This window comes from Gossypium raimondii, chromosome 11, assembly GCF_025698545.1.
Source record: "Gossypium raimondii isolate GPD5lz chromosome 11, ASM2569854v1, whole genome shotgun sequence".
Lineage (NCBI taxonomy): Eukaryota > Viridiplantae > Streptophyta > Magnoliopsida > Malvales > Malvaceae > Gossypium > Gossypium raimondii.
The window spans coordinates 54780506-54807788 of record NC_068575.1 but is presented as its reverse complement, the minus strand read 5'-3'; the positions used below and the strand labels follow the sequence as shown (position 1 = coordinate 54807788).

The following is a 27283-nucleotide window of genomic DNA, read 5'->3' as shown; positions in this document are numbered from 1 at the left end:
AAATAACCACAGTATTACAAACAAGGCTTGGAGGTGGTCCAAGTCAGCCAGATACTAAACGGGATATGGGCCATGAATTTGGACAAGGCTTGTTTCGTAGCCTTCCTTCTTTTTTCCAAATTTAGAAAGTGACCGAAAGCCATGTGCCTCTCGTGGGTGTTTCCAGTTACAGGTCTCCTTCTTAACTTTTCAACATGCATCAACATCAGTAGACGGTACCTACGACCAAACTCCAGTTTGGAAGCCAATAAAAAAGGCTTTTTGACTCTGTGGTTCGTTAGAATCATCTTAGGGAAGTGTGTTAATTTCTTATCAAGTTCCTTTTTTTTTTCTTCATCACCATTGATTATAATGAAATTTTTGTTAAAAATAGAGCTTAGAAGAATAAAGACCACCAGCAAAATAAACAGCAAAGCTTGTGAAATCGATGACACGATAGGAGTGATGGTAAGAAGTTCTTCTCAACTTAAATTTCTCTTTGTGTGTTTATATATATATGTATTCCATTAAAATTATACACTTCATAAGCTTATCCTGAAGATGATACCTTGGATATACCGACATCTTTAGTGTTTTTTTATGCTTTAAAAGATCCAGTCACCTACTACAGGGAACTTGTCTGGATCATAAGCTATAGAATCATCGTAACCTAAACAAAAGTTGTCACCGCCATTAATGGGAGAAAGAAGATCAAGATGATTAACATTCATAAGAACGCTCCAAAGCTGATCTTTTTGCTGTTGCAGCTCCAACACTCGAGCTTTTGTTGATTCAAGCTGCATCTTGAGTTCTTGCACCATCTTCTGCAGTTGGCAAATAGCTCCAGTGCTGCCATAAACAGGGTCTCTCATCCTGGCTGTTGCTTCATAGACCAGTGCTTTCACAGCATCCTCCCTGTTTGTTTCCTCCACCATCTGTTAAATATTATTGCAGAAAACTCATAAACCAAAATACCACAGATTTACAAAACAAACAAGGATAAGAGATTGAACTTATTATTACCAAGTACCAACCTGAATCATTTTGATTACGTTGCTGGCTCCAAAAACCTTGTGCACCTTGGCAAACTTGTCCATCTCATCACATGGGAAATAGGGGGCCAGAATGCAATTACTGTCGCATCTCCTGCGTAGCATCCTACAAGCGGCACATGGTTGATGGGTCCTGGGTCTTGTAACAATTAGAGATTCTAAACCCATTTTTTGAGGACTATTACATGGGATGAAGCAATGTAAGTATATAAGGGAGAAAGAAGGTGGTGTAGGGAAGTCAAGAAGGGGGATAGGGCACTGCTTTGTTTGTTTGTAGGGAGTAAAATTTCAAAGGTTAGTGCTGGGAAGTTGGTGAGGCGGCCACTTGAAGACAGGATCACGATGGTGGCATTGTTGAAAAATGTGGAACTCACTGTTAGACAGTGGACCTAACAACATCCTCGTTGTTGGGATTTTTCACGAAACAAACTATAGTTTTGTCGCTCTTTACACTTTAGTCATTATCTGACAGGATATCTCATTCCAACTTATGACTTGCGACTTACGAGCCTTGTGTATTCCCTCCTAATTCTAAATAAGCTTTTGATGTAAGTAATCTCGTAATCAGATGGTAATGTAAGATTTCCCAATATTTTTTTTATTTGTATTTTGAAGATTATCTTTGAATAAATGAAGTTAGATTCTTAACTATAATAGATAATTTTCATTACCAAGTAATATAATTTTTTTAAATAAATTTATCCACATTTTATAATATTTTGATTCATTTATTTAAATGAGAATTAAATAATTAATGAATCAAAATTTTCACTTTTTTATATATTCTTCGAGTAATATTTTAATCATATATATTTTATTATTAGTTGTGGACAATTAGCATTTTGTCGGTTGAAATGTTACATTTATAACATATTTACCATTTTAAAAATAATTTTAATCATATTTACCCCCAAATCATAACAAATAACATATTTTAGTAAAATAAAATTGCATTTTTATCACTTTATTGATTTTCCACAATTTCAATTTATTTATTTCAGAAAGGAGATATAAATTAATTTACTAGAGAAATGCATCTATTTATTATTAAAATAAAATATTATAAATTTCGATATTTGTATAGAAAAGAATAAAAAGAAAAACAAGTGAGGATGGTTTAGTAAAATAAATTTTTAAATAATCTTACATTTTATCAAATAAAATATCAAACAATAAAATTTTACATTTCACCCAAATAAATAATATGTTAAATAATATTAAAATTTGATAACTATTACCAAAATTAATTTTAGCACCAAACTCTCACTATAGTTTTTCGTTATAGGATTTGAGAAAATATGAAAGGCTTTTGTAGCCACTTGCATACTGTTGACTTTCAAGGAAAAAGAGAAGGATAATTTGGACTAAAATGGTACTTGATCAACCAAAAACGTGTTGTTTTTCATATTTAATGATAAGTGTCATCATTGTTAATGCAGAATTTGATTCTATATAGAATTATTATATTGAACGCTCAGTGTTTTTGTTCCTTTTGCTGACATACATATATATATATATATAGTGCTTTGAGGTACAATCAGTATTGCCAGAGTAGCTTCGTTAAGAAGTTAAGAAGCTTTCGATCTGTTGGTGAGTTTTGGCATTTTATGCATGGAGTCCAAGTACGGATCACCAACACTTTGGCGTTACCTGCCTTGTTTATTTGACCGGTTGGCCTACCACTGGCATCTTAATCTTAAGCTGCACTGTTTTCCTCCCGAGCTATCCAGAGGCTAGAGGCCTGCCACTACTATAATACATTCTTTAAAATTTAAATACCCAAAGGCTGTTAAGGTTAGAGGGCTCTCGCGTGGAAAATCTTCTACCTAAAACCAATTTCATTGGCTGCTTCCGCAAGTATCGACATCATTCTTTTATTATTATTAACTTTTTCCTTTTTGAGCCCACGACTACACAGGCAAATCCAACGCAGATCCAGTGGAGAGTTGCGACTCTTCCCTACATTTGTCTGGTCTCGGACTCGGGGCTTTCCTAGAAACAGCTTCTTTGGAAATGGCGGACGTGGGATAAGGTATGCGTGTATCTAATGATCTCCAAACCTTTAACACTTGCGTGCACGAAATTATATTTTCTTTTAAATACTATGTACGACAGTAGTTTTTATCAGATTAGGATAGATATGCTATTTTGACCCTAAATGACTAGCTTACATGTTCATATTTGTTGTTTCAATGTCATAAGAATAGACAACTGATAATTGTCTAAAAAAAAAAAAATCTTATCCAATGGCACTGACACTTGGATGAAAGATTCAATTAAAATTTGATAAGCTTCTAAGCATTTTCATTGGTGGAAACTACTACTCATTCATTTCCTATCCAGTCCAAATCAACAATAAAATTAGCTTTAAGAAAAAAGAGAAAAACTTAAGGACTATATGTATCGAGGAGCATGAAGGCTCCCACAAAGTTATAGATCCTTGATATTTAGCTTACTTACTACGTTAAATACATAAAAGAAGCGTAGATACCAAGTGTCATGATTCAGTCAAGATCTAATATCAAACATGGACCACTTCTTTGTACTCTTCATCTTGGTTCTATAGGAGTTGGCGTTAAGAAGATTCTCAAATGATTTTCCTTTTCTGTTCCGTATCGCAGCCAGCCTTATCTTTTCATCATCAACATTGGGATTTTCCATTCCAGGCTTTTCTTCTCTAATCTTAAGGATGTACTTCAATATCTCAATAGCATAGATAACTTCGGCAATGACAGATTACGGAAAACTTAAAGATGCAGTTCAAGTGTTCAACTATACATAAAGAGTTCAAGATGTAATCCCGGGACCCTTTTTTGCTGTGTCGTGCAAATGAGCAATTTGTAAATGGTTTTAATAAGACTAGTAAAATCATCCTTAAGAACCATAAACCAGTATTGTCATAAACAGGGGATCAGCCTCATCATCATGCTTTCAACAAAGATAACTGATGCGCATCTAAAAGTGATTTTGACAAGACAGTAAGGTACCCTGGCTGGTAGATCTAGATATGATGTTATCTAATATGAGATGGTTATTGTGAATAAAAATGAAAATGCTTTTCTTAGACAATCTGCCCATGCAATGAATGGTTAAAACAAGTAACCAGAGCAGTTAAACAAAATACAGGGATAACATGGTTATTTTAACATGAATGAATGTAGAACAATTCTAACCTTCCTATGTCATCATAGGTTGCAGCAAGGTTGCTATAAACTCCAATAGTCTCTAAGTGACATGAGCCACATTCTAGTTCCAATATCTTTCTTGCCTCTTTAAATCACCCAATGGCCTCATCTATTCGGTACAGTTGCACATTTGCTAGTCCCATCTGGTTCAATACAATTCCAAAAAAAGCAAATTTACTCTCCCCACTAGCATGGAGCTTTGCCATAGCACTCTCGAAAGAGCTTCGAACTTCCCCATACCTCCCAACCAGGTAAAACATCCCACCCATCTGTGCTTCAATTCTGGCAATGGTGCTTATGTTGCCATGGGTGTCCTCCAGTAACTTCATCGCCATCTCAAGGAGCTTCACAGCCTCTTCAGGCTAATTCAAAGCTTCATAAATGGCTGATACTTCAGTCAATCCACCGGCAATCTCCTCTGGTGTAGTTCCAGGAACCTGTTTAGAATATATCCTAAAGGCATTCTCGGAATAGAATTTGGATTCCCTTAGCTTGCCTGTCTTGTTGTAGAGATCAGCAAGACGAATGAAGACTGATGCCAAAGAAGGGTGACTTTTGCCTTTTGTGGACTTAAACACTGTTAAGTGCCTTCTGATAGGCAAAGATTGCCTCATCAAATCTGCAAAGGGACAAATAAATGTTGCCGATGCTAACATCAATATTAGCCACTTCATTTTCTTGACCATTTGCAATCATTGACATGCTAGCACGGACAAGGTGCTCAAGGGCAGATTCATAGTCTCCCTTTGCTTCACACACAAGAGCCATAAGCAGGTGATCAGCTGCTTCTTCAAGGGGTCCTGGTGCACTGTGCTCTTTGTGGATTTCGAGGGCCTTCTAGCAGGACTTTCTGCCTCGTTAAATTGCACCACTTGAACATGGGCCTCAGCTAAATACCTGACAGTTTCACTCAGTTGAGAATGCACTTATGCTGATTAATGTAACAATTTCGAGAAAGCAAATTGCTCAATCTAGTATATATATTTCCCCCGGGTTGCTTAGTTGCTCTGTGTATGGCTTTATTGTTTTCACCAAGTGAATTAGCATTAAGCTATTAACCAATATGCAGTGTGCAGAAGACAACATTATAAGATAACCCTCTGCACCCAGTTTGTTAACAACAAAGGCAGACCAGGAACCAGTTATTTTTGGAATATCCTTTAGAAATACTATGTGGTAAGGCTCTAGCAATCAGTTGGAACCGACAATCTGGTTCACAAGAAACCGCCTGCAAGCAAATCTTTAAAACACTAGTTAATTATAATCGTCATCAAACACCAATTTTTATTTCTCTGTTGCAGCAATGGCCTTATAGATCACCAGTAAGCAGTTTTATTCCTAGTTTCTATCATGAAGAGCAAAGCGTCTTAAGGCTCAAGTTACATCTCGAACTAAGTCAGCAACAAAAAATAGCAACTTAACCAATTAACAAGAATTTCAGCAAAACTAATGACAATAATTAACTAACCACAACACAACACCATACATCAAAAGGTTCAAAGAATTAAGAAAGCAGAAGCCAGTCTGCTAGCTGCAGTGAGCGTATTAGAAGGTTTCAAACATGGCGCTTGGATTCTTAGCATTTCCAACCTCCAAAGAGAACATGCACCCAACTCGCCAACTAAATTGTAAAATCAGTAAATAATGGAAGGTTAGTTACCTTACCTACATGTCCTAGGATCCGAATCCCCGAGAGCTTCAATCTGGATCCTTAAGCCGGACTCATAAGAGTTAATAGACCGGTCCAATTGACCCATCATGGAATACGTATCCCCTAACTGCATACAGCCAGAAAACTTCGCCAGAGCATGATCCGACCCATTTCCGAGAAGCGGCACCTCGATGGACCGCTCCAAAACCGGAACCGCTTCCTCAAACCTCCCCAAGCTACTATAAATCGCCGCCAGAACGTGCAAGCTCATAGCCAGCTCCAAACCCGGACCCGAACACCTCTCGAACAATTTCGTGGCTCGGAGGGCGTAATCAAAGCCTTATTCGGGTTATCAGCGGAAGCAATGGAGTCTCGGCGAGCTTGAGGAGAAACGGACCAGATCCGGATTGTTGAGGGAAGATTCATCAATGTGGGTTTTATCCGGGGTCCTTTTCGTTGGCTTTGGTCGTGAAACCGAAGGTGATGGAGATGGGGATCGCTTGGAGCCGCTTTCATTTCAGTTCCGGCTACGTGAACCCGCATTTGGTGGAGTTTTAACGGAAACTTGACCCGGCATTGGGTAAGAAAAATTTTCTTCGCAACTGGAAAATCGTTGGCTCATAAAAAAGAAACAGAACATAGAATCTAAAGAAGGCCAAAGAATGATCAATGGGGATAAAAAAGATGGCGATGGTGGTGGAGGGTTGCTTGGAGGAAACGTCTCATAATCAAAGAATTTGGATACTTTAATTTAATAAAGAGTTTGAGAAAGAAAAAAGGAACGAAAAGAGAGATGAAATCCATCGGATGAGAGAATTACAGGTTCAGGGGGTGGGTTTAATTATCAATGAGAATGAAGTGTTCATTCGTTTTTTTTTTTGTAAAACGTAAAATTTTTACTCATAACTTGCGAGAGAAGGGAGGTTTCGCTTTTATTAGCTAGCTACCGTTGTCCGCTCCTTTGCTTTGTCGCCTTTTTGTAATGTTTTGGCTGAGTGTAGGAAGGTGCCGTCTGGTTGTTGCACGACAAAATATATTCGCCATTTATTTTCGTCCAGCCCTTCGCGGTAAAATTTAAGTTATTGTAACAGTAAATTGGCAAAAGTAATATTGTAACTTATTTTTATAAAGCTAAAATAAATGTGGGAAAAGTGAAAAAAATTTCACAAGTTACAAAATTCTTGAAAATGAAAACAATGGTAAAATTTCAAATGTAAAAAAATAAATATAAAAGCTATATTTTAATCTATTTTTATTTTAAGTAGTTCAATCTTTTGACTTTATAAGTAAGATTAATGAATTATATGAATTTAATTTATAATTTATAATTATTTTAGTGTCTTGCAATATTTTAAAGAAATTTTTAACTTCTGAGTTAAATGAAATAACATTGGTCTATTTCTTTACGTCCAAGAAGAATATTAGTCTATTTTATTTTTTAAATTGCTGTATTTTAGTTTACTTTTATTTTTAATAAGTTTAATATTTGAATCTTTAATTTTTTCTCCAAATTTTATATTTAAATACTGAACATTTTCTTAATTCAATACTTAAGTTTTGTTTGTCCATTTATATACCTGAATGTACCAAACATACCTAAGTGTACCAAACGTTATACAAATTATTCTAATATATTAACAATACTATTTTTATAAGATAGTAAAATAATCAATATGCGACATGTAACATGTAATTTTTAAAACTCTTGTTTTCTTTTTCAATATCCATTCTTTACTCACCGTTAAAATAATCTCAATCTATATGAAAACTAAAGTTTGAACATATAATTTATTGAAACAAATAAAATTCTAAATAAATATAACAATTCATATTACTAAATTTCATTTCTTCTATTAATAATCTATATACTAAAAAAATTAAACTTTCATTTTAAACATCAAGTTCTCGATGTACCCTTCGATACTCAATGGCCACCAAAAACTCTTCTAGAAAATTAACAATTTTTGTTATATGATAATTATTTCTATCCATAACACCTCAACAAGTACCAAAAAAAAAAGTTAATTAAAAGGGAAAATTAACAAGTTAAACAATATTTTTTCTTTAATACGCCCCTATCAAGGACTTCATCACTTACAACAGCTAATCGCAATCTTAAGTCGTAAAACACGTACTTTTAAAATAATAAAATCTTTGACTGAAATAGTTACAGATCTCAAACAGGGTTCCACTTTGGGTATGACCAAGGCTTGAAACCAAAAATGGCATATTCGTTAATAACTCATATGTGAAGACCTAATTGCCGAATATAAAACGCCCACACAACAAAAATTTCTCTCTAACCGCTAAAACAGAATTACAGTTCGCAGTGCCAGTATGCACTCATCACCAATATGGTTTCCAGTTCTTTCATTGCATCCTTATTATATATAGTTCCCGCTCCCTCCCCATTTTCTTGCTTCATTTTTGTCTCTCCCTATTCTCTGTAGCAATTCTACTCTCCTATCCCAAACGACGAACGAAGTGCCTTGAAAGGTATATTTGTCCCTCGCTAAATGGCAATGTTATTTGTTTTTCTCTCTAATGAATCTAATCTTGTGCTGATCTTTTCCTTTTAGAATGTCATCTTTCACATCACTGAACTTTCTAGAAGTTACAAATGAAGCAGGAGCGGCTCCTCGTCCGCCTTCTTCGACTCCGTTTTCTGAAGATAGTGAGAAAGAAGTAGAAGCTACGTCGGGGAAAGAGGTGGAACCAGTGGATTCTTTGAATTTGATCGGCCTTCAACAGAAAGAAGAACGCACCAAGCTGATTGAGGAGCAGCTTTCGGAGACTCTGGAGAAAGAAAGTGACGTAGTGAGCGAGAAATCATCTGATTTTATTGTGTTTCGGAAGTGTAAGTTTGCTGAGAATTCTCTACCCTCACAAGAGAAAAATATTTTCAAAGACGACGGGGTTTCTGAATATGTTGAGAAACCTTCGTCAGGTTCTTTAGAAACTGACAACGTAAAATCAATTCATAATGGTAAGCCATCCCTTGAATCAAGAGAGGGAGGAACTCCATATACACCAAAAGAGAAATGTCAAGAATTTGTTGGAAACGGAGAGTCATATACATCGCAGGAAGAAAATGAATTGACTGAGAAACCGGAGGAAAAGCTGAAGAAGACGATGAGAGTTCAGAGCAACGAGAATATCTCTGATAACACCAGCGTGGCTCATACGTCCTTGAAGTCGTGTGCTAGCGTAGGCACAGGTTTTGAGAAGAACTTTGAACTGAATAGCATACTTTCTGCTATTAGATCGAACGGCTTTCTTGAGGGGCGCGCAGAGAATGGTGCGATGGTGGAAGAAGCGTGGGAAACACTCCAGAAATCTTACGTATATTACAAAGGCAAGCCTGTAGGTACCCTTGCGGCTATGGATCCTACTGCCGAGGCTTTAAATTACAATCAGGTATAATTTGTTTAGTTCTTTGTTATCGTTTTTGTATCTTCAAATTCAGTACTTCCTTTGTTATAGCATTATTGTTTTCTCTTTTGTTTGATAATGTTGCAGTAAATTTTCATTTCTCTTAGATGGTTTATGCGTTGCTCCTTCATTTAGTAGGCTGGGTAGGAGCCTATTGTATATTTATGTTTTTTAGGTTAATGAAGTTCTTAATTTGGAATTCATGAAAACCATCTATCTAATTCATTTTTATATTCTTTACTAGTTTATCCATAGTTACACTTCTTGTTATTTTACTTGCGATGAAAGTAGGCACTTCATGACCTGCCCTACATGTATCTGCAAATTTTGTGGGAAATGAGAAGGCAGGGAATTGGAGTTGCGAGATAAACGAGTTGAGTTTTCTTTTAAGTAGTTCAATAGGATGTTTGACTAGTTGTTGACGTTACTATTTTTAGTTGCAACTTATTTTGAGTGGCATGAGTGGTTACTTTTTTCTAATTTATTTCAAAACAAACGAGGAAGGGATTTTTCCATACATGTAAAAGTTGACACTTGTTGTAGAAGCCAGTACTGGGGGGAAGTTGATTAATGTTTATCTTGCACCCACTAAAAACAGAGACGAGTTTTATTTTTGGCTAAACTATTATTCAACCACATATCTCATGTTGCACAAATTCATAGTAATGCTGTTTTTCTAGTTTGATAGCTAGCCCTTGCCCCATATGTAATGAATTTAATGATGTTGAATTCCTTACTTCAGAGCTACTAATTGCACTGAACCATTATCACTGCACCATTCTTATCTTTCAGGTTTTTGTAAGAGACTTTGTTCCCAGCGGTTTAACCTGTCTAATGAGATCAGCCAGTGCTGGTGGTGATCCAGTAATAGTGAAAAACTTCCTGTTAAAGACTCTTCATCTTCAAGGCTGGGAGAAAAGGATAGACAACTTCACACTTGGAGAAGGTGTCATGCCTGCCAGTTTTAAAGTTCTTTATGATTCGCATCGGCAAAAGGAAACCTTGGTTGCAGATTTTGGTGGCAGTGCAATAGGGAGAGTTGCTCCTGTTGACTCTGGGTTCTGGTGGATTATACTGCTAAGATCATATACCAAGTGCACACAGGATTATACACTTTCAGAAATGCCTGAGGTGCAAAGAGGAATGAAGCTGATTCTTAACCTTTGCCTTTCAGATGGATTTGACACTTTTCCGACACTTCTGTGTGCAGCTGGGTGTAGCATGATTGATAGGAGGATGGTGAGTCATTCCGTTATCTTAAATTTATCCTTCGACTCCTCTGTGGTATGCAGAAGCAACTGTTTGAAACAAGATTAGGAGTTAGACTCGTTCGTTGTCACTACGGCTCTAATTGTTTAGTATATAGTTTGCCAGTCTAACTCGGCAATAATCTATTATCCTTAGAACCTCTGATCTATCTGCATGATTTTATACTGGCCCTTATCTAGTAGCAGAGAAAGCATGTCGGTCATTTTATTATTTTCTTTTGTTCTGAACCTCGTTTAACCGTGCCAGTAATTGTGCGAGCTTTTAGAGCAGAGGACTTCTTGCTTGATTTTGTGGATGGGAATGGCATTCAATCTCCTAATATATTATTGTATATATTTGTCTAAACTCATTTTATGTACTGGAATGGCTGGAGTTGTGTTGAGTGTTGGCTGGTTAGTGCTACTTTGGGATTTTACTGCACTAAGTTTTCAGTGTAATTTCTGGAAGTTAATGTGCTTGCACTTTGAGCAGGGAATTTATGGATATCCAATTGAAATCCAAGCGCTCTTCTATTTTGCACTGAGGTGTTCAAGGCAGATGCTGAAACCAGAACGAGATGGCAAGGAACTCATTGAGCGCATTGATAAGCGCATCACAGCTCTCAGTTATCACATCCAAAAATACTACTGGTTAGATTTCACACAGTTAAACAACATATATCGTTACAAAACTGAAGAGTATTCCCACACAGCAGTCAACAAGTTCAATGTAATCCCTGAGTCCATTCCCGATTGGGTATTTGATTTTATGCCCTTACGAGGGGGATATCTGATTGGTAATGTCAGCCCAGCTCGAATGGACTTCCGCTGGTTTTTGGTTGGAAACTGCATTGCAATCTTGAGTTCCTTAGCCACACCTGCACAAGCAACTGCAATTATGGATTTGATTGAGGAGCGTTGGGAGGACTTGATAGGAGAGATGCCTTTGAAGATCGTTTATCCAGCACTGGAGGGTCATGATTGGAGAACTGTTACTGGATTTGATCCAAAGAATACACGATGGAGTTACCATAATGGTGGAACATGGCCAGGTATGTGTCTGAACTCATGAACATTGAGTTCCATTGTATGTCATTTGCTTAGCTATATTTATTTCTTTAAATAATCTTTCCATTGATAATGAAGGTTGTCTTATTGGTAGCCGGAGACGCATGATTGATTTGGAACTTCAATTGGGATATAAATGTCCTTAGTCTCATACTTTATTTTATCAGGTTTAGATTAAGTTTTATTTTGTTTTAGTTGGATCGTGTATTATTTCTCATGCATGAAAGGCAATTAAGGTTTCTATGGCTACTCAAATTGCCTGATAAACTAACTGCGTAGGTAATTAACAGTTTTGGCTTGGGTTTTTATAATACAACTTGACCTGGTGTTTTTTAATATTGTAAGCAGCTCTGATATGGCTACTCACAGCAGCATGTATAAAGACCGGAAGACCTCAAATTGCAAAACGAGCCATAGAGCTGATGGAACAGCGCCTTTCAAAAAATGGATGGCCGGAGTACTACGATGGTAAGGCTGGGCGTTATGTTGGGAAACAAGCGAGGAAATATCAGACATGGAGCATTTCTGGCTACTTGGTCGCCAAGCGGATGATTGAGAACCCGGCCAACCTCCCCATTATCTCTCTTGAAGAAGATAAAAGGATTTCCATGCCAAAGCTCACCGGCTCTATCTCTTTCTAAGAAACAAGAGGAAAGGGATATTCTTGCAAATTCTCTACATTAGCAATTTCTTTTTTCTTTTAAAGAATGAAGGTGAGAAATGAGAATGTATCCAAATGTTACAATAAATTGGCCGTATAATAATTTCACTTGCAATAGGATCTCAAAAGTCGATTCTTTTCCATGAACGTCTGTTTCATAGAAGATATGATTTTGGCGGGCCAAAGATTAAACAAAGCCCATAACAAAGAGTCCATAGCTGTAAAGGATAATGCCAAGGCCCGAACCCATGGCCCCACTTTCTCTCTCTCTCCAGCCGGCCTAACATTATACCAACGGGCGGAATCACAACTAAAAATCCGTTATTTAAAGAAAAGAAGAAGGCCAACAAATGGCAAGAAAAGGAATCGTGCGAGGAATGACGAATCAACATTCCCCAATATTTTAAAAAATAATAATAAATAAAAGCAGCTCATAAAGGAAAGTGTCGCGCCACTTTACAACTAACTGTCTTCCTCCTTTCACGAAGCTGATTAGCAAAACTTCTGTGGTTAAAAATCTCATCTGAATATCTGATAAAATAAGGCGATGGAAAACAACTGCAGCTTCATGTCGTGCGACAAGCTAGATCGTATGGCTAACTGGGTCGGCACCAGCATGGCATCTGCATTTTTCGCATCATTGGAGCGCTGCTCCTGTATTAATCTCAGCACCACCGATTTTGATGACGAAGAGGAAGCCTATGACCGCCCTCTTGTACTCACCAAGCCCCTCATCCACGACGAACCTGAAACTGAACCACAACCCCGTCCAGCCGCTTAGACCCTTTTCACTGTCAATTTGCTCGACCTTCGTCACTTCGTATTCTAGGGTTCGTTCCTTATATTTATGTATTTTCTTTTTAGTTTTATACGTGCCGAGGATATTGTGAATCAATTCTCGCACAGTTTGGTTTATAATTTGAAGTAATTTTGTTTCTTTTCTTATTTATTTTAATGGAACTCCCTTGGAATTTGTGGGTTTTCTTTCTAATTTTTAACTTTCCCTCCCCCCCCCCCTAATTTGAAGATGACGCCGCTTTACAATTCTCAACTCATTTGCGGATAAATCATATTATTGTGATCTCACGAACTTTCTTTCTTTTTCATATGGGACTCTACAAACTTAATGAATGAATCCATGTTCAATGTTGATGAATTTCATTCTTGATGTCTTTCTTTTTGCTTTTCTTCTTTTAGTTGGAGTTTCAAGTAGATTTATTGGTACGTGTAGGTAAGTGACACATGAAGAGCAAATGCGAAGCGCATAAGTTATATTGTTCTTTTAATAAGCTCTCTAACATGTTTTCTATATCTTATTCAATGAATGAAATCAGGAGGGAATAGGGATGGGATGCAGAGGTAAAAGTGTTCTGTAGGTTTTTGTTGTTAGCAACTTAGCATTGTTTTGTCATTGGTTGCTGTTGGTTATGTAAACACAGGATTAGGAGCATTTCTTTCTCCACGTGAAGGGTCACCATGTTATCTTCAGCTAGGACCCTCGTGTCCTCCTAGAATTCAATGCTTTCAGTTGATATATTTCTTAATTTTGAACACAGATAAGATCGAATAGCTTCTTCTTTTTGGTAGAGAATTTATTGTAGCTATAGTTTAATTATTTATCAATGATGGGTAGATGAAATCACAACTTCTAGATATTTGATTTGGATACTTTGATGAAAGGTCTTTTCACTCTCAAGTATCTGGGGAAATATGTCACCTCTTGTCTCTTTAGGCTGTTGATGCTTTCAATTTCAGAACATCGTAAGCCAGAAGGTTAAGCTTGAGCACACCATAGAGATTATTGTTGTAAAAGTATTTTTAGTTGACGTGTTACAGTTCTAATATTTCAGATATTGTTTCTCAATTTTGTGTTCATAGGAAATCTTTATTGTATAGTTTTTATGTTGTAATGTTAGGTGTCCAAAACTGTATTTATATCTCTGGAGCCTTAACTATGACTCTGCATTAGTGTATGCACCGCAAAATTGGGCCTTCTTGACAACATACAAGAAATATAAATTAAAGCACCCGAGAGTAATAGCACTTTTTCGGTTATTCCTCTGAATGGGCATCAGATACTTGGATGTCTACTTGCCTACTCTGTTGGGATTTCTGGTGATGCCTGAGCATGCAATTCTATGCAGTAGGTGCTCCTGATTCAAGATAAGCGCCTGTGTGAAAGGAGTAGTAAATAAATAAATCAAAAGAGCAGAAAGGGAAAAGAAATTTCTGCACAGACCAAAGGTGAGTTAATTAAAAGCAATCTGACATAGAAACGCTAAATTCAGTGCTTTGAGTTTGAAATTTACAGTGCCAATCTCTTGATTCCTCATCTATGCCTCTTGACAAAGTCTGGTGAATCAGGCAAAGCTATTATTTATCCTTGGGGTCTCTCCAGCAAATGAGCATCAACACACAACGATGGATTATGTACAGCCTTGCTCGCTTCTGGTTTAAGATCCTACTTCTTGGGAACTGAACCTTGCCTCGTTTCCTCACTGAAAAAGCCATGAGTTTTCTCTGTACTGCTTTTTCTTCAATTGCGTGAGACTTGAAAGGAACTAAGTGCGGTTCTCCTATTATCTGGTAATAGACAGGGTGGTTTCTTCATGAATAAAATACATATTAGAATTGAGGAAGTTACGAAGGTTGGTTACAAATTTTTGTCTCCTGGTGCTGTAAGTTACATGTATGTTTATTAAATCTTTACGACCTGGAGCCCGTGATTGTCCTTGGAAGCTCTGCTTATGCACCATGTAACCAGATTTTGGCAATGAAATGCAGTGGTTTGCCACAATGGAATAAATTTTATGATGGAATTTCTTGATATCTGTTTCCTGAGCAAACCAAGCCAAGTGTTTTTCTACAGTTGGGCACCTTGAAGCTCATCTGTTTTTTTTTGAAGGAATCTTATGTTTCAACTTGTAGGTCCAGTATAAATATATTAGAAACTGATGAAACTGATGAACCATTTTAAACTGCTAATAACTGCCTGTATTTATCAGAAAATGGATATTGGGTGGGGTCATTATCATTATGGAAACGTTTTACCATTGCAGATCAATAACTGAACAGGTGGTGACTAGAAATTAGCTTTCAGAATAAGTTCTACTAGTTGGTTGCAATATGAGGTTAGCATTCCCCTTGAAATTTATTGCAACCCAAAGCAGAGTTTGTTAATGAAGATTATGTTTGATGTTTCTTCTTTATTAAGATATTCCCTCGAGTTAACTTTTATTTTATGTTTTGCAGAATAGAATCTTGCCATCGGTCAGTATTAGTCAACATAAAATGACTCGCAATTGAATTGGATTATATCAGGAAAGCAGGCAGATTGGGACAACTTTCCCGCTTGTGTTTTCAACCATAAAAACAAGGACCCTTTCCAGAGAAACATGTTTTTCCCCCTATTTTTCCATTTTCATGCAAATTTTTTTCCCTTTTGAAATTAATTATACATAAGAGACTTGATATAGATTTATTAGTATCTTCCAACATTCAGCAAACAAGTTAAATGATGGTTGTGATAATGATACTGCTGCTAGGGTTGCTGATGGCTCTTGCTTGTTGCTGCTGCTTCTACTTATTACACACGGACAAGGAATCATTTTTTATCACTTTGTCTCATCATAGTTTTCCGGTAAGCTGAAAATCCCTTCTTTTAATTTTATTTTATTTATTAAGTTAGTTATGCTGTAGCATGTAGTATCCATTTTACAGAGTTATCAAATATAAAGAATCAACTCTATGGAGCTAAACTTTTTGTCTCAGAGGCCTTGAGAATCTGAACAATCATAAATGTCCTGTAGGAAAACTAAAACAAATTAATGCATGCATGTCTTGTTGACTGAGATTGCGATGTTGATAGATAAACTTGTACCATTTTTTCTTTTTCTTTTTACTTCAATTAAATAACTGAGTTTAAGCTGTTGCATAGGAACATTATTTATACTACAAATTAGATGGCAGTAGTTGAAAACTTGAAATTGTGGTTTAAGCCATTTTCCCTTGTTTTAATTGGACACTTTAGGCCAACTGCTCCCTTTAAACCCATAACTCTGGTTTGGTCTGGAGATTTAGATTAATCAAATCTCAGAATTTTTGTCACAGGTGAAAACAAAAACTTAAACAGAGCAGCTGCTGAGCAAATTTTTTGAGTTTGAGAGTAGCGGAGAAGATAACAGCTTGCTTGAAATTTGTGAATTGTGAGGAAAACGACATGCTTCAGAAGCAGGGACTGCTGCTGCTAGATCGAATTGTACTGTTACATCAAAGTTCCAAGATCATCCTATGACTCCAACAACTCTTTTTTTCTTAGACTGAGATTGAGATTGAGATTTCTTAGTTTCTGTTCTTCATGATAAAAAATTTCTTACTTTCTTTGAAATCAATAATGAAGCATTAGATTTTATGTGAAAATTCCGGTTAAACTTGATTGGAAAAAAAAAGGCTACATAATATTGTTAGTAAAGTGATGACTGTACAGTGACAACTACCAACGAACCAATGGGGGAAAAGAAATTCATTCCATAATCCGAAGGATCGAATCATATATTGGGTTCCATTTCCAGTCATGTATGGTGAAATGGTGGGTCATGTTATAATTAAACGTGCCAGAAAATCATATCCAAGGTTCCTAACCCAGTAATAATAACTCTGAGATCATAAATGTGAAACAGTTGAAGGCAAGTTTTAGCAAAGTTAACAACAGATAATAAGCACTTTAAGTAAAAAAGATAAAGGCTTATCTATGTATCTATGTATTTGGGGGGGGGGGGGGGGAAGAAGAAGAGAAGGATAATTAGAAGACAGCTTAGGAAGATAATGCAGCAGTGGTCTTCAGGCTTTTGCTTGTAACAAAAACATGTATAGGAAGGCGTGTTCTAAGTTTGCTTATGATTGTGTGAAAAGCAAAAATGTCTGAAAAAGCACAACCAACCAACAAACAAACTCATCCTATTCTCGCCATGGCCAGCTGAGCTTTGCTTGAGTACTATAGACTATAGAGTTCACATAATTGGTCCAATCGCTTGCCATTGCAAGCTTTTCCTTTCAACCGGCATTCATCTACATTGATACCTTACTGGAAAAGACATAAAAGTATGAAATATTTATACCTTCAATAACAAATGATATATATGTATATATGGATGCGGGAGTGCATACTTTCTCAGTCTAAAGACATAAAATTACTGGGAAAATGTTGAAAGATTATGAATCAAAAAGAAAAAAGACGATCTGCTTTTCCCTGATAAGACAAGGAGATGACTAAAATCCCTACCACACAATGGGGTCACACTGATCACGCCCCCAACATATTATTATCACCAGACCATGTTAGAGGAATCATGAAAGCTGACAAACATAATTCACCTACACACACACAAAAAAAAATTTCTACTTTAGCTTCCATGGTTAAAAGCTTAAAATATTATATGGCTGCACCCTATTAAATTGACCCTCCTTTCCACCCCTCCCTAACTTCAACTTTCTCTCAGCTTCTCACTCCAAATGGCTAACTTAGCCACTTCCATGTTGCTATGCTTAAGCTTGTCAATGTCATACTATCTCCAAGCTTTCCATGCTATGGCACATGAGTGGCCTGGAGGGGGGTCGACCAGGTTCTATGATTTCAAGGTCAATCCATTTATACGTTTCTCTCCAAAAAATGTGCTGTACAATTACCTCTATAATGTAAATTCTGTTTTTCTAACTATAAAGGGTCTCTCATTGTTAATAGGTGCAAACCTTGAGAGTTACTAAACTGTGTAACACCAAAGAGATTGTCACCATTAACAGAATGTTCCCGGGACCTGTCATTTATGCCCAAGAGGATGATAGAATCATCGTCAAGGTCACCAATGTGACCCCTTACAATGCCACAATCCACTGGTATATTCTTGTAATTTTATGAAGAAGATTACTAACTAATCAGAAAAGTCCAGTAACTCTACGAATTATATGTCATCTGGCTTATTTTTCTAGGCATGGAGTCAGGCAGAAGCTATCATGCTGGTTTGATGGTCCATCGTACATCACCCAGTGTCCCATTCAAGCTGGCCAGACTTTCACATACGAGTTCACATTGGTGAAGCAGAAGGGCACTTTTTTCTGGCATGCCCATGTTTCTTGGCTTAGGGCCACCGCTCATGGTGCCATTGTTGTGTATCCTAAAACTGGGATCCCTTACCCTTTTAAGCAACCATACGAAGAACATATCATAATCCTAGGTAAAAGCTCTGCTTTAATTCAACATACTGAATACTGTGAATAATGTGATTGAATATGTTTGGATATGATAATCACCTGGAAATGTGGCAGGGGAGTACTGGCTGAGAGATGTAGTGCAACTCGAGCGGCAAGTTTTAGCAAGCGGAGGAGCTGCCCCACCAGCTGATGCATTTACCATAAATGGTCATCCAGGTCCTAACTACAATTGCTCTAGAAATGGTATAAAACATATTTAAAAACTCTAGTTCTTTGCAGTATTTAGTCACATTTGATCACCTGCTTTGATTACGAGTAACAATTTATATGGTGTGCAGATGTTTACAGGATCGAAGTAGTTCCAGGGAAGACATATTTGTTGAGGCTAATCAATGCAGGGTTAAACATGGAGAACTTCTTTGCCATAGCTTATCATAACTTAACAGTCGTGGAGGTTGATGCTGAGTACACCAAGTCGTTCACCACGGACAGTGTGATGCTGGGACCAGGGCAGACCATGAATGTCCTTGTCACGGCTGATCAGCCCATAGGAAAGTACTCCATGGCTATGGGACCATACATGTCTGCCCAGAATGTTTCATTCCAAAACATATCAGCCATTGCTTACTTCCAATACTTAGGTGCTGCCCCTAACTGTCTGTCGTTGCCAGCTAAGTTACCAAGATTTAATGACAGTCTAGCAGTAATGACTGTCATGGATGGTCTTAGAAGCCTTAATCCTGTTGATGTTCCTAAAGAGATTGATGCTAGCCTGTTTGTCACCGTGGGATTAAATATAAACAAATGCCAGTCCAAGACACCACAGTGGAACTGCCAAGGCACGAACAATGGGACTTTTGCAGCTTCCATGAACAATATAAGCTTTGTAAATCCTACCGTATCTGTTTTGGAAGCTTACTATAAGAAGATTGGTGGTCATTTCACAGAGGACTTCCCTGACTCGCCCCTTAAATTCTATGACTTTGTCAATGGGGCACCAAACAATGCTCCTAATAACACACAGGCCACCAATGGAACTAGGACCAAGGTCCTTGAATACGGAAGCAGGGTGCAGGTTATCTTCCAGGACACAGGCACAGTCACCACTGAAAACCACCCGATTCATCTTCATGGCTACAGCTTCTATGTTGTTGGATATGGTACAGGGAATTTTAATCCGCAGACAGCAGACTTCAACTTGATTGATCCACCTTATATGAACACAATTGGAGTTCCAGTAGGAGGATGGGCAGCAATTCAGTTTGTCGCTGACAATCCAGGTAAGAAGTGCTCTCATTTTACAATAAAAATTGTGATATTTATGAGAATTATATTTTGCTGCTAACTAAATAAGTAAGAATCGGATTGCTGTGTTGGTAAATAGGGGTTTGGTTTATGCATTGCCACTTAGACATACACCAGTCATGGGGATTAGGGGCGGTGTTGATAGTGGAGAATGGAAAAGGAGAGCTGGAGACTTTGCCTCATCCTCCCGCAGACCTGCCCCGCTGCTAGACCCCCTTCCCTTGGATTTCTTTTGATATGTCTCGCTCAGGATTGTTTTAGGCGCAAGTAGGTTATATATGGCCTGCTCCATTTCGTTTAGATCATTATATATATTTTTTAATGGAAACAAGTGAAGACTGGAGGAACAAAACCCCAAATTTCTTCTCTTCTTTTTCCTTTGATTTTCCATATCGAGGCTATTTGGCTACATGTTTGGTGTTCCATCGAAATGATTATATACCTTTTAACATTTTACAAGATGCAAGGGTTTAGTTGCTGTGCTAGTATTATGAATTATTGAGCCAAAACTCAACTGGAAATAGGACCATTTTCAGAATAATGTAGAACAACTGTATGGGCAGGGCAGGGATAGCCCTCCTATGGTCCAAGAAGATCGGTTCGTTTGTCATAACTCCTCTGCCACTCGTATCCTTTAAATGACTCACAGGTAAATCCAATTATCTCTGTTACTGTTTATTAGACATTTACTCTTCAAAATAATCAAACAGTCGGCTACTCGGAAGTAAATAACCCGTTACCTACCTAACTCTTGAATGCCTCAGTGAAACCCAGACCAACCACCCCTTTTTCAGTTTCGTCCCAAAACAACCACTAAGATTAGAAAACTTACTGCAACATCTATTTCTTATGTTGAATATCAAATTTCAAGACTTCAAACTGTACATCCGCCATTAAAATTTGAATGCGTTTTCATATAATGTACAAATCTCGGCTCCAACTCGAACATTTGTAATTTTCATTTTCTTTTCAAAAGTATATTTCAGTTGCAATGGCGAATGGGTTCCTTTTTCACCAAACAACAGAAGATAATTTATATGCAAAATTTTTTTCTATATTCAACCCTTGCAATTGGTTCCCAAGGGCAATGAAAAAAAATTAAATACAAAGCTTGTTAATTACTACTAAAGTATGACTACTTAATGCTTACCTTCATCACAAGGGGTTTGAGGCTAACAAAGCCAATGTTTTCCAGACCAAATACCTCTCACAGATTGAAGACAGAAGATTTGCTTTGGCTTTAATACCCACAAGAACAACAATCCAAATGTAGCATATCAGTCGAATATGGAAATAAACAGACCAGTGATTTGACAAATGCAAGCAGCAGCCACTACGGTCCAAAACCTGTTACACCACTGACTGCCAATTCTTATTCAATTACCCAACAAATCATGAAAGTAAACAAACCCCACTGGCTTTTTCAGAAGCCACTCTTGACCACCAGCTATAATTCTCCTCCTTCCATACCCTGACCTAAGAGTTGTCTCCTAAAGACCCCACCAAAACATCTCCAGTTGTATAGCAATATAGAAAACTTCAAATAGGACCGATTGGCATGACCCTGTAATTTGGATTTTCACTTTACCAAATTAAAGAATGATATCCGATTAAATCCAACTGCCCATTTTCGAGACATCCAGTTCCACTAAAGCACAAGAAAAGAATGTTGATTAAACTAAGATCTAATTCCACTGTAACAGACCTGACAACCTTGGTTGGCCGGGAAAAGGAAAAGGATCGCCTTGACATCAGATCTACTGCTCATGCTTACATATGTCAGTTCAATACCACATCCTGGGAAATCAACCAAGCATAAATATTTTTAACCTGGACAACAAAAGCTTCAATACCTGTGACGTAATTCTTAAATCAAACAGCAAAATTTTGAAGTCATCTCAACGAAGGCTAAAGATGGATTGGTAACCCATAATTTTGGAATGATCTGATCCGTCCATCCCAACCAGCTGTTACAATTACGAGGCCCCATGAATGAGAAGAATCAAGTGCACTCTGACAAGAAGTCTTAAGCAACTTATAATGAGATTTACACATCGCAGAAGACACAACCAAGGAGTTTGGAGGGGGGAGCTTTTCCTCTGGCCAGGTTGCAGTACCCCTGGACAAAGATTCTGAGAAAAATCCATGGCCTAGAGAAGAACGTTCAGAAGTGGAGAATGGAGATTTGTGTAGAGAGCTCTCACCCGACTCAGATTGCAGTACCCCAGCATTCCCATTACATGTCCATGTGCTAGAAGAAACTTTGGGGGATGGCATACCTCCTGCCATAGTTGAGAAAATAGAGTTTATAGATGTCATGCCACACCAAGGTATGGCGACTGATGCATTATTTGAGAAAAATCGTTCACAAGACCAATTGTTTTTTGCTTGGGGAACCAGACCATCCTGGCTAATGTTGTTCCACACATAGACATTAGAATCCTCACTTGCTGAAACAATCCACATTCCATCTGAGGTGAATGATGCAGATATCTGGCTCCCTGCATTCCGCAGGCCTGTAGATAGAGAAGGTAATTTAGTGGTGATAGCACAGTCATATAGCTGAGAGATTCACGCAAATAAAGAGGGTTCTTAGGTATAAATAGTAAGGAAAGTGAAGCTTGCTTCCACTCCAGTACCCTGTTCATGAAGTTGTTATCAAGCTAAGAGTTTCAAAGTGAACCAAAACACCCAAATTTTACGTAGTAAATTTCATCAAATATTCTAATTTGGTTAGCTTAGCTCATGATCCATTCTTGTTCTTCAAAATATAATTTAGAAAAAGTTCAAATCAGGAAACAAAGGTACTAATGCCTAAGTCTTAATTTATTTCCTCCTCTCCCCCCCCCCCCAAATAAAACATGTACACGTCTATCTTTACTCTCCACTTTCCTTCGACCTCAGACCTAAAGGGGGAAAAAGATCTTGAGATGGTAAAGAGTTTGAGAAATTTTACTTCAAAGATCAAAATTTTGGTAGTTCGAACTTTGATAAAAATATTTCTATATCTCCTAATTGCAGCACATTTTCCATCTCAATACATCATTATCATATCCAATTAAATCAGCCAAACAACTACCTACCTCGAAATTTGCATACCACATCAACATTGTGGAGGATTCGAACTTGTGAATTAGCAGAAGTAACCATCAATTTATCCGGGTCCCCAGGAGCAAACTACAAGATAATCCCTCTATTAACTCTCAAATGCTTGGAAGCTTGCTTGGGGCCAACAACAGAAAACGGAAAAATAGATGGTAATTGTCAATACCTGAAATCCAGTTATCCTACTGCATGCAGATTTCTTCTTACTCTGTAAACAGATTTGAGCCTTAAGTTGCAGATGGTTATCTGATTCATGTAAATAGACCAGTTAGTGTTTTCCAAACAAATTAACCTCCAAAAGGCATCTACTATAGGTTTGGTAGAAAAAACTTTGGATTTGGAGAAAAAAATGTAAAATCGCTTGCCAGCACTACCCTGGAGCCAATCATAAGCCCAAAAAATTCAGCTTGCATAAAATGAAAGCCACAAATATGAAACAATAAGGTTCCGCTGTCCAAAAAATGAATTTCAAAAGGAAAGTTCAACATTCCCCTTAAAATTGCAAAAGTAAACCCAACTTAGTAATTTACAACTTTGATGACACAATTTTAGAGGGTTAATTATTTCATCAAAAATAAAACCAAGTTTTAGTAGCAGTCAGCAGATAATGTTTCATTTCCTCTTGATCTCTCTGGGCCTCTGAACTTTTAAGTTTCTGACACAGATTGTTCGACACAAAAGGATAAAAATTATAAGTTTTTTTATTTCCTACAGCCAAGCAATATTCCAATTGACATCCTCAAGACATTCTACTTCAATATATTGAAAATGCTCAAATGTAAGACGAATATGATAAAACTCCAAGCGGCTAGACAAAGAGTAAAAATTGCCATATCCTAGAATAGCATTATCAGAGATCTTGAACAATAAACCAATCATAAAAGGGACCAGGAAACTAATGATATACCTGAAGCATCATAAAATCGACAATCTCCATTAATTGAGCCAATAACTGCACCCTGTAGGGAAAAAAATGAATGAGCTCAAAATTCTAAAACCTGATTGCTAAATAAAATGGATAAGAAAAAGTCCATTGAACCTTTCCATCAGGACGATAACAAACCGCGGTAACAATATCTGTCACGTCAATCCAGTCAACAACTTGACAACCAGGAATAACCCAGATGCGCACTTTCCCATCTATAGAACCACTAATGAAGTAATCATCATCCACAGGATTAAACTGAACGCATGTCACTGTATCACATAGCAACAAGAATATGGAACAATTATGATAGAATAAATCACAATGCAAAAGTGATTGCTCTGATAAGTAGACATTTCTATAACAAAAAATAAGAAATAATAAAACTCAAGCATCGATTCAAATATATCACCATAATTATTGTGGGAAAATACTTTCTGACATTCGTCATATCCAACTTGCCACAAGCGAACTGTCTTGTCAACAGAGGATGAAAGAATATGCTGCAATACATAAATTTTAATTACAAACCCAAATAAATTCCAGCAAATGACAGCAAGTTATTTCTGACTTCAGAGCAATTACTGACCTTACTCTTTGACCAAGAGAGGTCCAGGACCTCACCACAATGCCCACGGAACTCATGGATAGGTTTATCCAAAATTCGAAAAACTTTCTGAGGTAAGACGACACAAGTTGAGCCCGAAACTTTCTTCACCCTCTTTGATTTGCCATTTTTCTCTTTGTCTACGTGAAGAGGAACTAACTCAGAAAAGTTATTTACTGTGAAATAGACACAGGAAGGATTGACATCATGAATGTCAGAATTCCCTGATAGTTCAGACTCCAACACTTGCCACACACGCACAACACCATCTTCACCTGCACTTGCAAGATACTGACCATCAGGGCTAAATTTCATTGTTAAGATTGACCCTTCATGGGCCTGGATCTCTTGTCCCTTGTAAAGAGCTGAGAACTCCTTTGACCGCTTTTTGTATGATCTAACTCGAACCAGTTGAATCCTAGCTTCTGCATTCAGGTAACAATCATTGGATATCGTACAAGCAGATTCAACCTGCCTATCAACAACACAAGCAACAGTACCTAATCGCCTAAGCCATCCCCGTTTCCCCTGCTTTCTTTCTGGCCCTAAATCCGAAACATCTTTGACTTCCCGCCGCATTGCTTGTTGAATAACGGGGGATAAGCCAAGCTTCCTTTCAAATTCATTGACTGTAAGCAAATGATTAGACCCTACTTCCCGCAGTTTCCTGAACTTGCCATCCTGACTAAGCTCATCCACAATGAACTCTGTCCCATCATCCAAATTCTTAATCCTACACACAAGATTATCATCCAACGCCCTATCCAACAACTCCCTGGCATCACTTGACGAACAAGAAACAGAAGACTGACTGGAAGAACAACCATCATTAAAACTTGATGATCCTAAGGCCGCTCCACTCTTCTCCAGAATTCTATCAGTTTCCACTTCAATTTCATCACACCACACGTTAGAGGCACCTTCCCTTGCAATCTGATCTATGCTTAACCCCATCCATTTTAGGAATTTATCACGTCGTTCACGAATACTACTCGGGTTTTTAACCCAAATTTCAAATCCAACGTTAGAAGGCACTGAATTGATGGATGTAGCATGTTCAGAATCAGAATTCTCAGGGCAATCGGATCCTGAATCAGATACAGAAGTGATATCTTCACGGGTATCAAAAAATTGATCTTCCTCTTCAGTTAAACTCCCCATCATTATTAACTCTTCAGTTCAACCCATGAAAATTCACCCTCCCACCTAAATGGTATTCTCACAAAAACCCTAGGCAATGCTCTAAATTCCCTACAAGGATGACATGAGAAAACAAAACATCAAAACCCGGAAAAAAAAAACACATTTATTTCATATTTAGAACTATAAAACTAATACCCAGAAACACAGATCCCAACTAAAACCCACCATAACTAATAAGTTACTATAATATTTAACAGCTTTAACCAAAACTCGAATCTCAAAACAATTGTTACGCACAGATCAGTGCCAAGTGAGGTAAAGCAACAAACAGGAGACATTAGAATGATAAGAAAATAGGAATATGATAAACAACAAGAAACTCTAAATGAATAGAAAATTAAGATTGGATTTTTTTTTATTTTTTTATTCTTGCTTTTATGTCTGAACCCAAAAAAAAAAAAAAAAAGGTGATTTAATAGGGCAATGGATTGGGCACCTGGGGTTTTTGTTGGAGAGTCCGTCGACCCCAAGATACGGCTTATTCATATCTCATCATCATCACCTTCCCAATTCCAATAAGGATTTCCATTTCTTTCTCTCTCTCTCTTCTTCCTATGTAGAGACTAGAGAGAGTCAGAGAGCAAAAATTACTTGTAAAAAACAAAACAACAAAAACTAAATAGAAAGTAGTTAAGTACAAAAGTTGAGAAGAAAAAAAAAACTAAAAGGGTAATCTGGAAAGGAGTGAAAACGGATGGACTATGGCCCAAGAAACAAGAATTGGAGAGGCCAGCAGTATTTGCCTTGCTGTCCTCCTGCCCGTACTATTTCCACCGGTGACGGCCACACTAATTAACCATTTTAATTTATTCAAACAAATATCTTTCACTTAAACCAGATTATTGCATTGTATGCCTTTTTTTTTAAAAAGTATGTCTTAATTACATTTTATACACTGATGATATTAATAAATTTTCTTTGACATTACTCCAATATATATGAGGAGTTAATTGATGATTTCTATATCTTTTTCTTTCTTCAGTATTTGGTTGTTTAAGTTTTTGAATTTATGTTGTATTTACCTAATTAATTATCTAAATTTCTTCTGGAAAACGTTTAGTTAAAAACAATATGTACTATATGCTCCACCATATATAGGATTGTATGTAAACCAACAACAAAGCTAGAAATTTGATATTAAAAGATTCTAGATGTAATTACTAATTTCTTATAAAGACTGGAAATACTATATAATAATAAAATAAATAAAACCTCAAACTTAACTTTTATCTTTAAAACTTTTTACTTTTAGTACATAAATAAATTTAAAACAGAACATGACATTTCATTTTCTCATAAAGTAAGATGTGAGATATATATGGTTGGTTTTTTCCCCCTTCCTGCATCAAGACATAAATCATTCCTTTTATACAACATGAAAGAGGTATTCTTCTTCTTGATAAATTTCAATGGGAAGACGGCTTGACAATTTCAATGACGGCAAATTTAAAAGAGATTGGATAGTTGGTTGAATTCAATGTTAACTTTCACAAAATTTTAGGAATATTTATTTTGAAATTTAAATGTTATATTATTAACTTAAAATTTTAAAATAATATTTTATAGATATAATGTTAAAATTTTTAAAGATTAAAATACTCATAATCATTTGTTTTTCTTCACATTGCTCTCATCTAATATTTCTTCAATCTGCAT

General features: G+C 36.9%; 4 protein-coding genes and 1 pseudogene across 4 annotated transcripts; 2 read left to right on the top strand and 3 right to left on the bottom strand.

Annotated features, from left to right (window-relative positions):
• Positions 1-455: 455 nt before the first annotated feature.
• LOC105802815 (LOB domain-containing protein 25) lies at positions 456-1275 on the bottom strand. The gene is made up of 2 exons (XM_012634687.2): positions 1014-1275; positions 456-914 (listed from the first exon to the last, which is right to left on the bottom strand). The coding sequence occupies exons 1-2, from the start codon at positions 1197-1199 to the stop codon at positions 585-587; spliced, it is 516 nt and encodes a 171-aa protein (XP_012490141.1). The 5' UTR covers positions 1200-1275; the 3' UTR covers positions 456-584.
• A 2015-nt stretch (positions 1276-3290) lies between these two features.
• On the bottom strand, positions 3291-6384 carry LOC105802817 (protein KINESIN LIGHT CHAIN-RELATED 1-like; annotated as a pseudogene).
• A 2063-nt stretch (positions 6385-8447) lies between these two features.
• Positions 8448-16694, top strand: LOC105802816 (probable alkaline/neutral invertase F). The gene is made up of 6 exons (XM_012634688.2): positions 8448-9284; positions 10092-10538; positions 11040-11598; positions 11963-12216; positions 14989-15915; positions 16386-16694. Exons 1-5 carry the CDS (start codon positions 8448-8450, stop codon positions 15100-15102), a joined length of 2211 nt encoding a protein of 736 aa, XP_012490142.2. The 3' UTR covers positions 15103-15915; positions 16386-16694.
• A 1035-nt stretch (positions 16695-17729) lies between these two features.
• Positions 17730-20198, top strand: LOC105802820 (laccase-6). The gene is made up of 6 exons (XM_012634691.2): positions 17730-17912; positions 18016-18167; positions 18261-18505; positions 18597-18725; positions 18821-19762; positions 19867-20198. Exons 1-6 carry the CDS (start codon positions 17787-17789, stop codon positions 19995-19997), a joined length of 1725 nt encoding a protein of 574 aa, XP_012490145.1. The 5' UTR covers positions 17730-17786; the 3' UTR covers positions 19998-20198.
• Positions 20199-20722: 524 nt separating this feature from the next.
• On the bottom strand, positions 20723-26397 carry LOC105802819 (uncharacterized). The gene is made up of 8 exons (XM_012634689.2): positions 26064-26397; positions 24407-25675; positions 24230-24320; positions 23932-24089; positions 23800-23851; positions 23059-23138; positions 22871-22964; positions 20723-22303 (listed from the first exon to the last, which is right to left on the bottom strand). The coding sequence occupies exons 2-8, from the start codon at positions 25586-25588 to the stop codon at positions 21696-21698; spliced, it is 2265 nt and encodes a 754-aa protein (XP_012490143.1). The 5' UTR covers positions 25589-25675; positions 26064-26397; the 3' UTR covers positions 20723-21695.
• Between the last annotated feature and the right edge of the window lie 886 nt (positions 26398-27283).